Source organism: Hypoxylon trugodes (genome assembly GCF_022578975.1).
Source record: "Hypoxylon trugodes strain CBS 135444 unplaced genomic scaffold F4822scaffold_4, whole genome shotgun sequence".
In the NCBI taxonomy this organism is placed as follows: Eukaryota; Fungi; Ascomycota; class Sordariomycetes; order Xylariales; family Hypoxylaceae; genus Hypoxylon; species Hypoxylon trugodes.
The window spans coordinates 751971-766608 of NW_026250019.1; the positions used below are offsets into that span (position 1 = coordinate 751971).

The 14638-nt window shown below is 49.1% G+C and overlaps 2 protein-coding genes across 2 annotated transcripts; both read right to left on the reverse strand.

Annotated features, from left to right (window-relative positions):
* Positions 1–201: 201 nt before the first annotated feature.
* Positions 202–6805, reverse strand: F4822DRAFT_427810 (polyketide synthase; the record flags this gene model as incomplete). Its single annotated transcript, XM_051460800.1, has 3 exons — positions 202–6102; positions 6158–6449; positions 6513–6805. The coding sequence occupies 3 exons, from the start codon at positions 6803–6805 to the stop codon at positions 202–204; spliced, it is 6486 nt and encodes a 2161-aa protein (XP_051315235.1).
* Positions 6806–11632: 4827 nt separating this feature from the next.
* F4822DRAFT_442753 (putative ferroxidase) lies at positions 11633–13862 on the reverse strand (the record flags this gene model as incomplete). Its single annotated transcript, XM_051463026.1, has 5 exons — positions 11633–11970; positions 12038–13183; positions 13253–13373; positions 13432–13456; positions 13524–13862. 5 exons carry the CDS (start codon positions 13860–13862, stop codon positions 11946–11948), a joined length of 1656 nt encoding a protein of 551 aa, XP_051315236.1. The 3' UTR covers positions 11633–11945.
* Between the last annotated feature and the right edge of the window lie 776 nt (positions 13863–14638).

The following is a 14638-nucleotide window of genomic DNA, read 5'->3' on the forward strand; positions in this document are numbered from 1 at the left end:
TCCATACACATATATAACGCCGACTCCCTATAACGACTCGGAGGGAGCTTGATAATATTATGACCCCGAATACTCATCATCAGCCATGTCAAACCGGACAACGAAAGGAATGTGAACTTGAAGGAAGATTATATACAGTGAGGGACATGGTCCTACAAAAGTGTAGAGATGCGAACGAATGTCTCAAGAGAAGGGAAGTATTTAAGAGTGGATACCTTCCTTCAAAAAGCCGCCCAATTGCTTCGCAAGGTCGCCATGCATCATGGAGAAGTGGTTGCCGGGCAAGTGACGGAAAGTCATTTTCTCGGGGTCAAGGTATTCGTCCCAGCGGTTAGGGCCAAAGTCCGTGCGGTTGTCAAGGAGGAAGAGGGCATGGCCGGTGGGGTAAGGGTCAGGTCGTGGGTCTGTGGGCAACTTGCAAACGCCGTCTTCACACCAGATGGTTGTGACCTTGGGGCACTTATCCTTGGGGATCGGCTCGGCAGTGTAATTGGACAAGGCAGTGACTGATGCAGCGAAATGAGGAAGAAGCCAGGATGGGATCTTCTTAGCTTCAGGGCCGTCACCCTCACCGAGGAGTCCAATCTCGGCAAACCAGGCGTGGAGGCCAGCAGGCAATGGCTCGATGGTGATGGGGCAGGGTGCATCGATAATAAGGAGGTGAGAGACTTCCTCGCCGGCCTTAGTGAGTTGGTTGACGATCTCGTAAGCGATTACACCACCGGCGGACCAACCGGAAACAGCATAGGGACCCTGTGGCTGGCGACGTTTCATTTCCTCAATGAACTTGGTGGCCATACCATACACGCCGCACTTGTACTCTTCGGGAGTCTTCATGAAAGGGGAGAACATGCCCCAGACAGCAACGTCTGAGCCGAGCTCGGAGATTTCTGTGTAGGATGTAGCGCTACCACTACCGTCGGGGATCATGAAGAGTTGCTTAGTGGCCGTGCGGTGGTTACCCTGGAGGAGCACGGACGTTGCCTTTCGGTGGGGGTAAGCATCGCCGGCAGAAGCAGCCTTAGCCACGGCGGTGGTATCAACCTTAGTCGAAGACTTTGTATCAGCCTTAGTCTTAGGCGCTTTCTGGACAGGCTTTGAAGCAGGTGCGGCACGTTTGGGCTTGTCCTCGATGCCCAGGGCTCGCTCGATATCCTTAAGAGAGGGGTTGTGGCCCAACAAGTCGGAGGGAATGTTAAGGCCAGTCTTCTCACGTAGAATACCCATGATCGACAAGCTCATAAGCGAGTCCATACCAAGCGCAGCCAAATCAGGAGCAGCGATGACTTCCTCAACTTCAACACCCATCTCAGTGCAAATAGTCTCACGAACAAGTTGCTGAAGCTCGCTGTTGCTTCCAGAATCAGCCGATGCATCGCCCTTGACCGAACCCTTGTCACTCTCACCAGGAGTAGTGACTTCAGAGTCCGATTCGATATCATCGTCGCTGTCAGAGCTGCCGCTTGAGCCGCTCGACTCTGACACGACGTTTGTTGTGGCGGTCTCGAATTGAGCAAGGAACTTCTTGAAGGCGCCAATGCTAGCATGGTCGTTGAATGCATGTGAATCAATGTTGAGCTCAAGTTCTTCACGAAGGCGACCGCTGATAGTAAGACCCATCAACGAGTCGACGCCAAGGTCGGCGAAAGCAATGTTATCCGCAAGTTCGTCGTGACTAACACCAGTCTCCTTGGACACGATATCCATAACTTGGGAGACAACGGAGGTTTGGGAGAGCTTCTTATTGACGGCGGGGAGGTTGGAAGTAGTAACCTGCTTCTTCTCCTTGACAGGCGCCTTAGCAGCAGCAGGCTGAGCAGCAGGAGTAGGACGAGCAGCACCAGCGGCGGCAGCACCCTGAGGAGGGAGAACGATGTTGAGGACCTTTCGGGGGATGGCTTGGAAGCGGATATCACCACCAACACCAATGAGCCTGTCACCGTCGAAAATATACGCGTCGCCAGCCATCATCTTAGTACCCTTGACGTTTTGCATACGGACGTAGGAAGTATAGGTCTTTGAAGCGCTGAGGCGTTCAGCGAACCTAATGCTGCCCCATCCATGAGAAATGTAAACCTGCTCACGAGAATCGACAGCATCGGTACCGTTGACGATAAAGCCAGATATGTGGCAGCAAGAATCTATCCAGTATGGAGCGGTGCGGAAAACACCATCCTCTGGTGTAGTTTGGAAAACAACCTTTGCGGTTGCTTCACAAGTCTTGCTGTCAAGAATGACGGACTCCATGCCTTGGTATTGTGGGGAGTAATCGACCAAAGCTGTGAAAAGCTTGTAAGCAATACCTCGGCTGACCTTTGACGCTTCACCGCGCTTCTCAGCGGCGTTAAGAGCATCAATACGTCCTTTGATAAGATAATCGACGCGCTCGAACTCGTCAAGCCATTGCTGCTTGTCGCCGAAGAATACTTGGCAAACAGCATGTTCGGCTTTCTGGGCCCCTTCACCAGTTGTCCACGAAATGTCGGCAACCTTCTCGGCAGCATTAACCTTAACGTTCATGCGCAAAATCTGGCTCTTCGCCTTGGCGTCAAAGATAAGAGTTTTCATAGCCTCTAAATTGGCGACGTTCATGCCGATGTCTTCGGTCTCAGGGCGCAGAATCTTGTAGGCATACTCGCAAATTGTCTCAGCCATATCAGCATATAGCGTTGACGGAGTAAGAGTGGTGCCATTGCAACGATGTCCCAAACAGATCTTTCGAAGATTTTCTTCAGCCAAGTCAGATTCGGTTTCAAGAATGGCGATGTCACCCTTGAACTCTTCCTTGGTAACTCTTTGGACGGAAGTAGTGGATAATGTTGGCCTGCTAGGTTCAATTGCCTTGGTGGGGGCGGCCAAAGCGCCTCGGTTCTTGGTCAATGACCAATCACCCGTGTACTGCAACCAATAATTCTTCAAATCAAAAGAATAAGAAGGTAGGTCCAAGAGTCGAACTGATGCGTCAAAGTCCCTGTGGAATTCATTCCAGTCGATATTCAATCCAGCGGAGTGGAATGTGCATAGAGTCGCGCTGAGGGTTTTGTAGGTAGCCTCGTTGCGACGTAAGGTTGGGACAGCAATTGTGCTTGCGCCAAAGGCCGCCTTAACCATGTTAGCACATACAGGGTGAGGTCCAACTTCGAGCCACACAGTCTTCTCATCGATAACGCCAGCTTGCTGAGCGGAAACAAGACCGCCGAGGAAATCGACAGCTTCCCGAGCATGGTTGCGGAGGTAAGCAGGGTTGATGGGTTCGCCGTCAAGAAGCTTGCCATGCAGAGGAGAAATCACCGGAATCTTGGGTTGTTCGAAGTGAACAGAGCGCGCAAGCTTCTCGAAATCATCCAATATCGGCTCTACTTGTTGAGAGTGGAAGGCGAAAGGCACCTTAAGCTGAGTGCACTTGAAACCGGCGTTGCCAAGTTGTTCAGCAATCTCGGATATTTCCGTTGAAGTACCACTCAAGACCGTCTCTCTCGGGCCGTTGATGCAAGCGATATTGGCAGTTCTATTGTTGCGACCAAGGGCCTCTGTAACAGTCTCAACGGAACCTTGCACTGCTAACATTGAATGAGTACCCGCAGTACATTTCTTTACGAGAAGCTGAGCGCGTGCACCAACAAGGTAGATGGTGTCACTCGCAGATAGGACGCCTGCTACGTGGAGAGCAGCGTACTCGCCGAGACTATGACCCAGAACAGCACTGGGTTGAATACCCCACGAAATCCAAAGTTTAGCAAGGGCCATCTCAAAAGACGCGAGTCCAAGTTGGACGACAACAGGAGACAATTTTTGCACCTCAGTCTCACTTCCATCAATAAGAGATAGGAACGGGGGGAAGCCATGAATAAGGGCGAGCTGGTTGTATTCGTTGATGGCTTGACGGAAGATCGAGTAGTGTGCATAGAGGTCGCGGCCGAGGCCAGCGTAGTGGGAACCTTGGCCGGTGAAGAGGAAAGCGACCTTGGGTTGTTCAGGAGAAACGGGTACGAAGTTGGACTTAAGGCGCTCCTTGATAGCTTCTTGGGCCTCGACTAAACTGGAGGCGGTGACATTCATGCGCCAGTAATGCTGAATCTTTCTAGCAGTGGTGGTGTACGCGACGTGGGAAACAGATGTGGAGGGATTCTCCTCCATCCACTTAACAAGGTTCTCAGCATTCCTTATCATGGCAGACTTCGACTTAGCAGTCACAGTGACAACGTGTTGACTTCGGGGATCAACAGTGGCGGTCTTGTAGCGAGGTCCATCTTCAAGTAGGAGACCAGTGTTTCCACCGGCGGCACTGAAGTTGTTGACGAACACTCGCCTGGGCTTTCCATCCCTCCTGGTGAAGGGTGTCTTGTGGAAAGCAATATTGACACCACGCTCGCCAAGATCCTCCGGGAAGGTCTTATTGATCTCTTTCTTGATGCCGATGTGGGGAGGGATGGCATTCTTCTTAAGCATCATCAAGACCTTAATGAGAGCAGTAACACCAGAAGCAGCTTCGCCGTGTCCAATATTAGCTTTAACGGCGCCGAGGTACAGAGGCCTATCTACAGGTCGGTGTCGGTTGGCAGGAGCAAAGACATCAGTGACAGAGACCATTTCTGTGCCATCACCAGCTTGAGTACCTGTGCCGTGCATCTCGACGTAGTCCACATCTAGTGGGTCTACACCGGCCTCATCCAGAATAGATGAAGACAGTATGGATTGGGTGGGACCATGAGGGTGAGTGATGGAAATTGCATCTGCGGAATGGTTCGTCTGAGAACCGAGAATGACTGCGAGGATATTGTCCTTGTCCGCCACGGCATCGTCGAGTCGCTTAACAATTACAGAGGCACATGCGTCGGCTCGGCAATACCCATCCGCATCATTGTCGAAAGTGTTACAATTGTGCTCTTTTGAAAGGAACTGCCCACGGCTTAAACCTGAGAAAATATCTGAATTCGTCATGCAAGACAGCCCACCAACGATAGCTGTGTCGCACTCCTTCGACCTTAAGGCTGTGCAGGCAACTTGAAGCGCCGCAGCACTAGATGAACAAGCTGTGTCTATGTTCAAACTAGGACCGCTGAAACCGAAGTGGTAGTTGATCCTACCCGGTCCAAACGCTCGGACGCCACCCGTAATGTAATACGTGTCGACCTCTTGGGCGGCGTTGATTTCACGCCAGTCATCGGAGGTCTGACCGTAAAAGGTACCGATCCGGTCTAATCGTGTGGACGGTGTCCTGTTGGGTACATACCCTGACATCTCGAGAGCTTCATAAGCAGTCGTCAACGCCATACGCTGCATCGGATCCGTCTGAAGAGCCTCACGAGGCGACATGTTGAAAAACCGCGGGTCGAAGTAACCTGGGTTTTCAATCCAGTTGCCATATGGCGTGTGGCTTGTGTTTATCGCCTTCCCGGTCGGGTCGACGTGAGTTTCGACGGGGAATCGATCGGCTGGGACGACGCGATGAGCATCTATACCCTTTTCGAGCAATTCCCAGAGCGCTTCGTGGCTAGCTGAATCTGGAAAACGACCAGCCATGCCGACGATCGCCAGCTTACAGTGACCCGAAGATCCATGGTTCCCAATTGAGGTCGCCGTTGTCTCGCGAGAAACTTGCGGAGGCGGTCTAAGTATAACTTCTGATTTTGTTTGCGACCGTAAAACGCCAGCTAACGTACTCGCAGCCTGCGTTGGGCCATATGGGATCACTAAAACTCGAGATCCATTAAATCCCCTTGCCTCGTTGGCGTTTCCGCTCAGAGTCTTATGGAAAATCAAGGGTTCATTAAGAATTTCGTGAACCACAGCTGTGAGAAGTGATTTGGTGTCCGTCTCGGGGAATGGAGCGCCGGTGACACAGGACATAACAACGCTTCGAGGTTTAGATCCCGCTAAAGCTTCCGTAACAGCCTCGTCATCAAGTCGAAGCATCTTCCTTATGTCTACTAACCCGTGTAAATGTGACGCATGGTAAGGACCATACACTGGAATAGCTGTAGGCCTCGATTCGAAGACATCCTTCCTGAATAGAGACTGTAATGTTGCTGGCGGACCAGATATCGCGATGTTGTTCGCGGAGACGGCGCTGACATAAGCTTGTGCAGCATGTGATATTCCCTTGAGAAAGATTAGATCTTGTGAATAATAGTAATAATGGTTTAGAATAGCTCACCTCCGATTTATGAAATTCTGCTAGTATGGATTTCGCTTCTGCCTCTTTAGCAGCAGGGAGAACGTACGTCCAACTCTCTGACTTCTCAGTCGATGGGCTAAGTCTTTCTGCTAACGAAGCTACGTGTGACCCTGTCCTGAATGCCATCAAGACGACCTGAACGGCAATTGGGATGAGTGTAGAAAGTGAATAACTCGAGGCAATGGCCGTTGCGGCGAAGAGGCCAGTGCAAAGCCCTGAAAGTTTTGTGTTCCTGTGGCTCGTAACATCTTCGTACTCTTTTTCGGAACGGCTATCCAACTATGTAAGTAAACGTCTATCATCATAATAGTAAGAGCTTGCTTAGGTTTCATACTCGATGTAATGTGCCAACTGTGCTACACATAGTAAAGCACTGTCAATCCCAGGGAACTTGATTGTTTGGGCATGGTATCTCTCGTTAAGTTGTTGCAAGGTTCGGAATATTGGGATGAACCGTCGTTCTCCTCGAGGGAGCCGATCTATCTCGTCTCTTAAAGCATCGCCGGCCAGACGAAGGAATTCTTTCGATAGGATGCTCGGGTTTCCTCGTCTGTAAAAGTCGGCTAGGAAACCATGTGTGTCGAGGGACTGGTCTCCAAAGAGGAGAAACGCCATCTGGTCCGCCATCTTTGTTGGTGATGGATGAGGCAGGTATCTGTTTGCTGGTTGAGATCTTCCAAGCCTAAGGCGGTGGCCGAGGTGTCTTTCACTTATATATATCAGATCAACACCACACCACTCAAATGAGCTAGACTGAACTAAATATAACACCAAGGCAGTGCCTAATCCCATGTGTGGTATCTATCAGAATACCCCAGGACTCACGTCTGAGAGACAGGGGGTGCATGCAGAGGGAAACTGTGAGTTCACTCCCTGGTCCCAATACAGTACTTCCAATTAGTCCGGCATCGTTCGATTCTCGGTGACCGAAGGTTTTGGGCGATAAGCATTATATTTCCCTTTTAGGAGAGAGTAATTGGGTGATAGGGCTGCCACCCAGCTTAGGTGGATATTCCATGTCTTGTCCGGGAAGTATTGGTTGCGACAGGAGACAAGCCGTAAACATCTAGATCGATCCTTCGAACCGAACGGCTTGGGAATTGTCAGCATAATTCTCATTCCCAGCCATTACATACCTGGACGATCTAATAGCGGACCTATAATATTCGGTGTATAGTTTCTATTGCCCTGACTAATTCGAACCAACTTGAGGCTCCCTCGCGCGTGCTACTGACAGAGCCTAGGGAATCTGGCACGTAAAAGGTATAGCGCCCTGTAAACTGCGTATGGGAGGACATGTGTACTCTCTGCTTCCGGGTATTGAATGTATCTTTTTTTCGTAATCTTACTTAGACGCCAAATGGTGGGTCATTGATACTGGACCGTTGGGGATGTCCGCCGAGAAGTGCAGGCCAGTAAGCTTCTGGCGCACATCAGGTCGAACGGGAACGAGAAAGACTGTACCGTATTCAGCGAACCCCACCACGAAAATAAGAAAAAATGTATGAAAAAGGGAATATTATAGAGGGCGACATGAGACCAAGTCCACTGTAGAGGAATCATTATGTCTCACTAGAGGAAATTGTGAGCGATTCTGACGCCACACGCCAGCCGATACACATAGCATGAAAGACGTATAGTGGAAGCCAACCAATCCTATGAACCCCCGGCCCAAAATCCCAGTCTTACAATAGGTTAAGGCAGTCGATAGATACTTCTTCAGGCCTTTCGGATCCTTCTTATCGACACGTACTACTAGCATGGATTGAGCCACCGAACGAGCAAGCAAGGCATCAGCGATAGAGGTAGATGTGGCGGCAACGATGCAGAGGGAGCCGCATTTAGAACCATACTCCATACAGTCTAGCCTAAGGTACTCATCTCGACCCGTTCACTACCTAGAGGCTAGCAGATATAGGGCCCGCCACTGACGAGTTGGTATCGAGTACGACCGAGACTATGTAGGTTGGCATGTCTTGCGATGGCAGGGAGGGCATGTACAAATGTGTACAATGTCTCTCACCACTGTCTCGGAATTCCACCTAAACAATGGAACTCTCAAGATGTTCTGGGTCTGGCATGTGCATTGCGCATGGATTTTCAGCGGCATACCTAACCTATTTGTCTGTGGTCAACACGATGGCCCGCAGCGGCATGCCGGTACCCACGGACTAAGCTAGACCAATTTGAGTAAAGACACAGGGGTATGAACGTGATAATGGAGGATGCCAGAAGTTTAATTCCAGATCTGGCGATGTCCGTGAGGGCTGGGAAGTATTTGTTTGACATATTGGTTGCGTGTTGCATAGTCCAATTTGTTCCATGTGAAGTTGAAGTTGGAAGAAATGAGAAGTAGCTGGAGGAGAAGAGATAAAAATCCCACCCCAACCCACTAAAAATGCAGTAGATGCGCTTCCTGCTGGTGTCCCCTTGTACTTTCCTCGTCTTTGGACCATTCAGACTGCATTCCGCTTTCCACGCTCCCGGGTCGTATCTTATCCGGCACGGGCGCTACATAGTTTGAAATTACCAGGTATAGACGGATGCGTCTTATCGCATTATCATGCCACTATTAAATGAATATCCCTGGGTAAGTACCTAGTCGACCCCTCCTAAAGGAACGCCTAGGTACTTACCTAGGTACTAACATTAAGGATCGATCATCGATCATCGATCTATGGGAATAAATTCCATTTATTGTTTTTGTACTGGCAACATTGAAAATTGAAACTTGGAACATACCTCTTTCTTTAAGCTTTATAGTTTCGTAGATCTAAATAATCTCATTCAACTCACCCTGAAGGTTCTATCTAGCATTAATGATATAATTGTTATTTATCTCGCTTAAACTTGATAGCCAGGATATTCCATATTTTCGATTGTACAGGTGGATACCAAAAAAATATAAACAATTCGAAATACAGTGCCTCATGCTGTGTAGCTTCGTTTTGTCACATTTACTCAAGTACATATGTACCTAAGGAGGACCAGAGATACATGTGCAACTTGTGCTTTTAGCCAACGTCCATACAAGTATAAACCTTGTATTCATAGATGAAAACTCTAAATCTAAGATTGGATTGAGCTTTCCATCGTAGCTATTGACTCTAAACGACCCCGGAGTAACGTTATTCCAAGTCAAACAAATTCGTGATACGTCAAGATAATCTCGTACCATCGTACTCGTGAAGTAGCCCTTACCACGTGGGATAAGAGCTAAGCCCAGTAAAACTCCATACAACATTGAATGTTACAATGTTGTACTGTGAACCTTCTCCAACTTTTCAACATCTCACGATCTTTTCTTCATTCTACTTAAAGTAACTTATTTCCGTAATATACACTCCCTCCTGCGATACGAATATTTCACTCCGATGCAGATTGTATTCGACAGTCGACGATCCGCTTCCTGCCCCGGTCAGTAACTAGTTCTCACGGTTGACAAGCCTCGATTTCATCATCGATATGACCACATTATCTTTCTCATCCGGACTATATCACATCGATGAATGATTGTGGTGAAAAATGATTGGAAATAGAACGATCGGTCTGGCCATTGGCGATAGGTTGTAAGGACTCGGACCTCCGATCCATTATCGTACAGTTCTCACCCCAGATGCGCTGAGCCAGCTTCATCATGCATGTTGATTTCCTAGCAGAGCTTTATCATTCAGGTAAGCGTATCACAGGATATGCTGTCATCGTGGGGCCCGAATTGGTCCCTTGTTAGTGCAACATGCAAGCGACAATGCCTTCTACTGATGGAAGCGCAACCATTCATTTGGTAGAGCGCTATAAGTCAGCTTAGAGATTTGTACACATCGACGACCGGTAGGACGTTGCATGTGGGTGTCTGCACCTCTGCCGGGTACGGCCTAATCCTCGTAGCAGCCCACCCCTCGCACGACCCGACGAGTCACAGGTCCCTTTATGTCCGAGTCGAGGCTCTAGACCAGAGATCTGTTTCGTCCCATTAATCCCTGACCAGTTAGCCCTAAGCACCTACCACCTACCTTTGCTGATTAAAAGAAAAATTGACGATATCAGATTTATCGTATCTCACCGCGTATGCGCGTAGGGCTCAGAGAGTGATGTCAAATCGGCCATACTTCGGTCAGCAAATTCTCGTACAGAGTAGATTGTATACTCTTGTGCAGTATACGATATGTTAGTCTATCTCATCTTGCAGGAACTATTAGCCTAACTGCCAAGATGATCCTACCTGCAGCCAACACTCTACAAGTTCTCTTCGTGAGTATAAACTCAATCGACGGCAAATCAAGAGGTGCATCCGCAAACATCCGCAACTTAATCGGATTCGATTTACATCCTGACGGTATAATCAAGTCATCCGAAGCAATTATTGGGCCAATATAGTCATCTGCGTCGTCCCTCAGGGTCTTTCGGCGTGCAGGACTAAGGGTACCACCACCCAGAGTTCACCCAGCCTCGTATCGGGCGTTCAAGGTAGTGGCGTCCCCCCAACTCCAAAACCTGAGCATTCATGCCCGTCTCGGACTCGGACCAAGGGAACCCCAGTCTGACGGTTGCTGTCAAAAGCTGTCTGTCTTTGTTTCCCGTGGAGAACTCTCCCAGGTTCTCTCTCTTCCAGTGGATCGCCCCATTCCCTGCTTACCATGCGTAGTGCCGAATCCTGCATTTGCATTTATCGTATGGGCCCAAGCGGAGAAAAAGAAAAGTAGTAGTAATCATTTAAAGTGCTGAGTTAAGCATGAGCTAGGATGACATTCCTCGTGTAACAAGCATCGCCTCCCGCAATCAAGCCCTGAAGATGGGCGCATCGGCAAGCTAGCATCTATTCCGCGAGAGCCGAGACCGCTCACATCTTCTAAACGTCAGCCTTAGGGCTAATTATCAATCCGAAACTGTGATAACGGACACATTCCCCAGACGCTAATACAACACCGTACCTGCTTTAAAGCCCCATTGGTTTGGGGCGCCGGCGCCATTCAATTGGGCTGTTAGGGAAACACGTTTCCAATGCTCACCGGCTTAATAAGTAAGGGATTTCTAAGCAACGCCGAAGCAGTCTACGACGTCCCAAGCCTTCACGGCATACCGAGCCTAATTCCTTCGCTCAGGGGTCTATCTCAATGTTGGGAATATCTAAAGACGCGATGATACTCCGAACTGCGCAGAACGGTCTACCATGACGTACTCTAACACGGGAGGGCGTCCGCCACTGAGTCAGGCTGCGCACGCGAGCATTCCCGCTCCCTGGTCGACCCAGAGAATGGGTTAGGCGAGCACAACCTATGCAAGAGTCATAGCACGGCATCACAGAAGGATTCGACGTTTCAAATTATTTCTAAGCAAGCAGGCAGCCTCGATTTCGCTTAGCTGCGTTTTATCTGATAGATCGTGGGATGGGGTGAGGATATTATTAGGGTAAACACACCCACCTAGATGAATACCCAGGTAAGGCCAAGTCCTAAACTGCATCTTTAGTCCTGGCAGGCTATCGTTCGCCTCACTAGATACTATACGCGTATGTTTCAAAAAAGAAATGTCCAAATTGACCAGGCATAGGGCTACAGCCAACACAGATGCTGCTAAACCACAGTAGTCAACGTACATACTCGCCGACATGCCACAACTCTTTCGCCGCTCTCATATGTAGGTATTACACCGAGTATGAAGCCTCAAGTAGTAAGGATCATCTTGAGAATATGGAAACACCTGAAATGACCAAACGCCAACGCCGAAGAGAGGCTTCAGGCGCAATCCGCCACCTCCAATCCGCCTCTCAAGTCGTTTCAGAATACAAAGAGCTACACAATACGTCAGCACTGTAAATTATGCGCATCGGGCATACGAAGAGATCTCGCAATATCTTACCCGGTATAGTCGGTGGGGGGCACCGTAACGAAGCCCTCGGTATTATCCCACTCTTCATTGCCCGCCGCATTACCGGTAGTAGGTATTCCCATAGCTTCACACGCATCGAGGTGATCCTGCGGGATTGAGTAATTGCGAAGCCTATCCGGCGCCTCGAGGAGCGTGGCGCTTAATCCCATCTCAACGTGCCATTCCACGTGGCAATGTAACAGGAATACCCCTGGGTTGTCGGCCTTGATGCGGAATACCGCGTACGATTTGGGGTTGATGGCAACTACATCCCGTCTAGGCGGTATATCATTGATACGTGCATCAGCACTCCAGTTCCCCGCGTCGCTGTCCGGACGTGCGAGGACTTGGAATTGATGTCCGTGCAGATGGAATGGGTGGATTGCATCGTTTTGGTTGTTGATGACGATCTCTAGGATTTCACCGTAATCGACGGTGAAAGCGCCGATCTGGCCATATGCTTCTGTCTCTGTATTATTATCGCCTAGTGAGGCGGCGGAATATAGAGCGGGGACTTTCTGTGCTATGTAAGTTGTATCGTTGAAACATGCTCTAGGATACCCGTTAACATCGAAGCAGTAGTCGAAATTCAACACCCATTGCTTATCCACTGGGCCATATACGCCTTCATCGTCGTGTGGCGCGAAAGTTGTGTCGTCGAAGGGTTCGAATTTATCGACGACGATCGTTTCGTTTTTATCCTTGTCGTCGTTCGTGACTAAATAACCTGTAACGTTAAACGGATATAGAATAGGTCTCACGGGCTCTGCCGCAGCGAAATCTTGATTGACGTCCAAAACGACAAGATATGGGTAATTCTTATCGGCATCATCAGGAACCGTTACCAAGACGTCGAATCTTTGAGCCGCAGAAATGCGCAATTGTTTCGCGGCTTGTCTCTTCACATATGATGCATCAATCATAATGACATCCATGTCGAAATCGGGGAAATAAACAAAGGTTGAGAACATCGCAGACCAATTGATAAAGCGGATACGGTAAGTTCTCCCTGCCTTAACTGATATGTGGCTATTGCCGCCGTCGTTGACGAGAGTAGCATTCGGAAGTGGAGGAGCGAAGTCGGTATTATTGGGATTTATCATTGTTGTCATGAGTGTTGGTGTTTGATCTCGATACCTGACTCATGTGTAAGTAACCCACCCATATGAGTTCACTCACTCCGAGTGTATACTCCATCCAGCTTACCAGTCAGAAAGGGTAATGACGAATTCTTCATCATAGTTGTCTTTATAAGGATCCTCGGAATCGTGGATAATGAGTGGTCCGCGAAGGCCATCGGGATATTGACCCATATCATGTGAGTGATCTTTCGCACCATTATCAGTAAGATAGGGCAGTACGATATTATAACTCGCTTAACTCACACCAGAAGGTCCCTGCCGCATCGGCCTGTTTACATCCATAGTTAGTCGTATGTTTCCCTCTTCATAGAGTATCATTATTGAGTCTTACTTACAAGGAACCGGTATTTGACGGAATGACCTGGAGGCAGTGGACATTGATTCACACCGACAGCGCCGTCCATGGCATTGGTACTTATTTGGTTGATGCCATGAAAATGGAGACCAGTAGTCTCATTCCCTAATTGGTTGTTCAAGTTGATGCTAACGAAGTCGCCAATGTTGGCTTCTATCTTTGGACATGGCCATTCGCCATTGATTCCAATGACTGGCCTACTGAACCCATCCGGACTCGCAAAGACCCAAGTCACATTCCAGTCGTAGCTCACCGTCTTCGCCAACGACCCTGTGGCCTGGGCCAGCACGATGAGCAGAGGGAAGCGTCCCCTTCGCATCGCTCTTGGTAAAGAACTCTATGTTGGCAGGGGCGAGCTTTCAAAGAGGAGAGCATAAGATTAGGTATTAGAGCGAGGAATTAGACAATGAGGACTGAAACACATGGTGAGCAAGTTTCTAGGCTTCGGGCAACCACTGCTTCTTTTAAGAGGGAGTCGATGGCAATATTTGATGGCTGCCTCCCTCTTTTAGTACGAAAAGACACGCAGCGCCAACCATGAGCCAAGACGGCAACCACTGATAAAACCCGCCGCGATCCATGGCCAAAAGGTTTACCTCTATGAACTCAGGAGAGTATTCCTGACGTGGACGCAAATGTTACAGATATGCCTTCTAGGTTGAGTTGACGTGCGCACGGCCGCTCGGGAGCACGATAATTACCCCGGATGTCCGCTATGTGGGAAGTCGGCTGTCAAATTTACCGCTGCATATCTACCTACATTGATGCTTCTTGATGTAACCCACATTGAGTGGACGTTTGTTGGCTTGTGCTTGGGTTAGAACGGGAGCAACGGGAAAACGGGAACCGTTACTCATTAGGTCGATGAACGGCGCGTTTCAGACGCCACACTCAAATAGTTCTGGAGTAACAGGTTAAGTCAAATGTACCAGGAATAAATATCTCCTGATACTAAAAGGTGAGTCAAGATCGTAGATGCCAAGGATAACCTCCCGAACAAACGCCATACAAGTCGAGAGCGGTGCTTTTGAATGCCGCTTCAAAGTGAGTTGGGTCGTATGATGGAATACACCGACATCCTACGCACCTGCATCT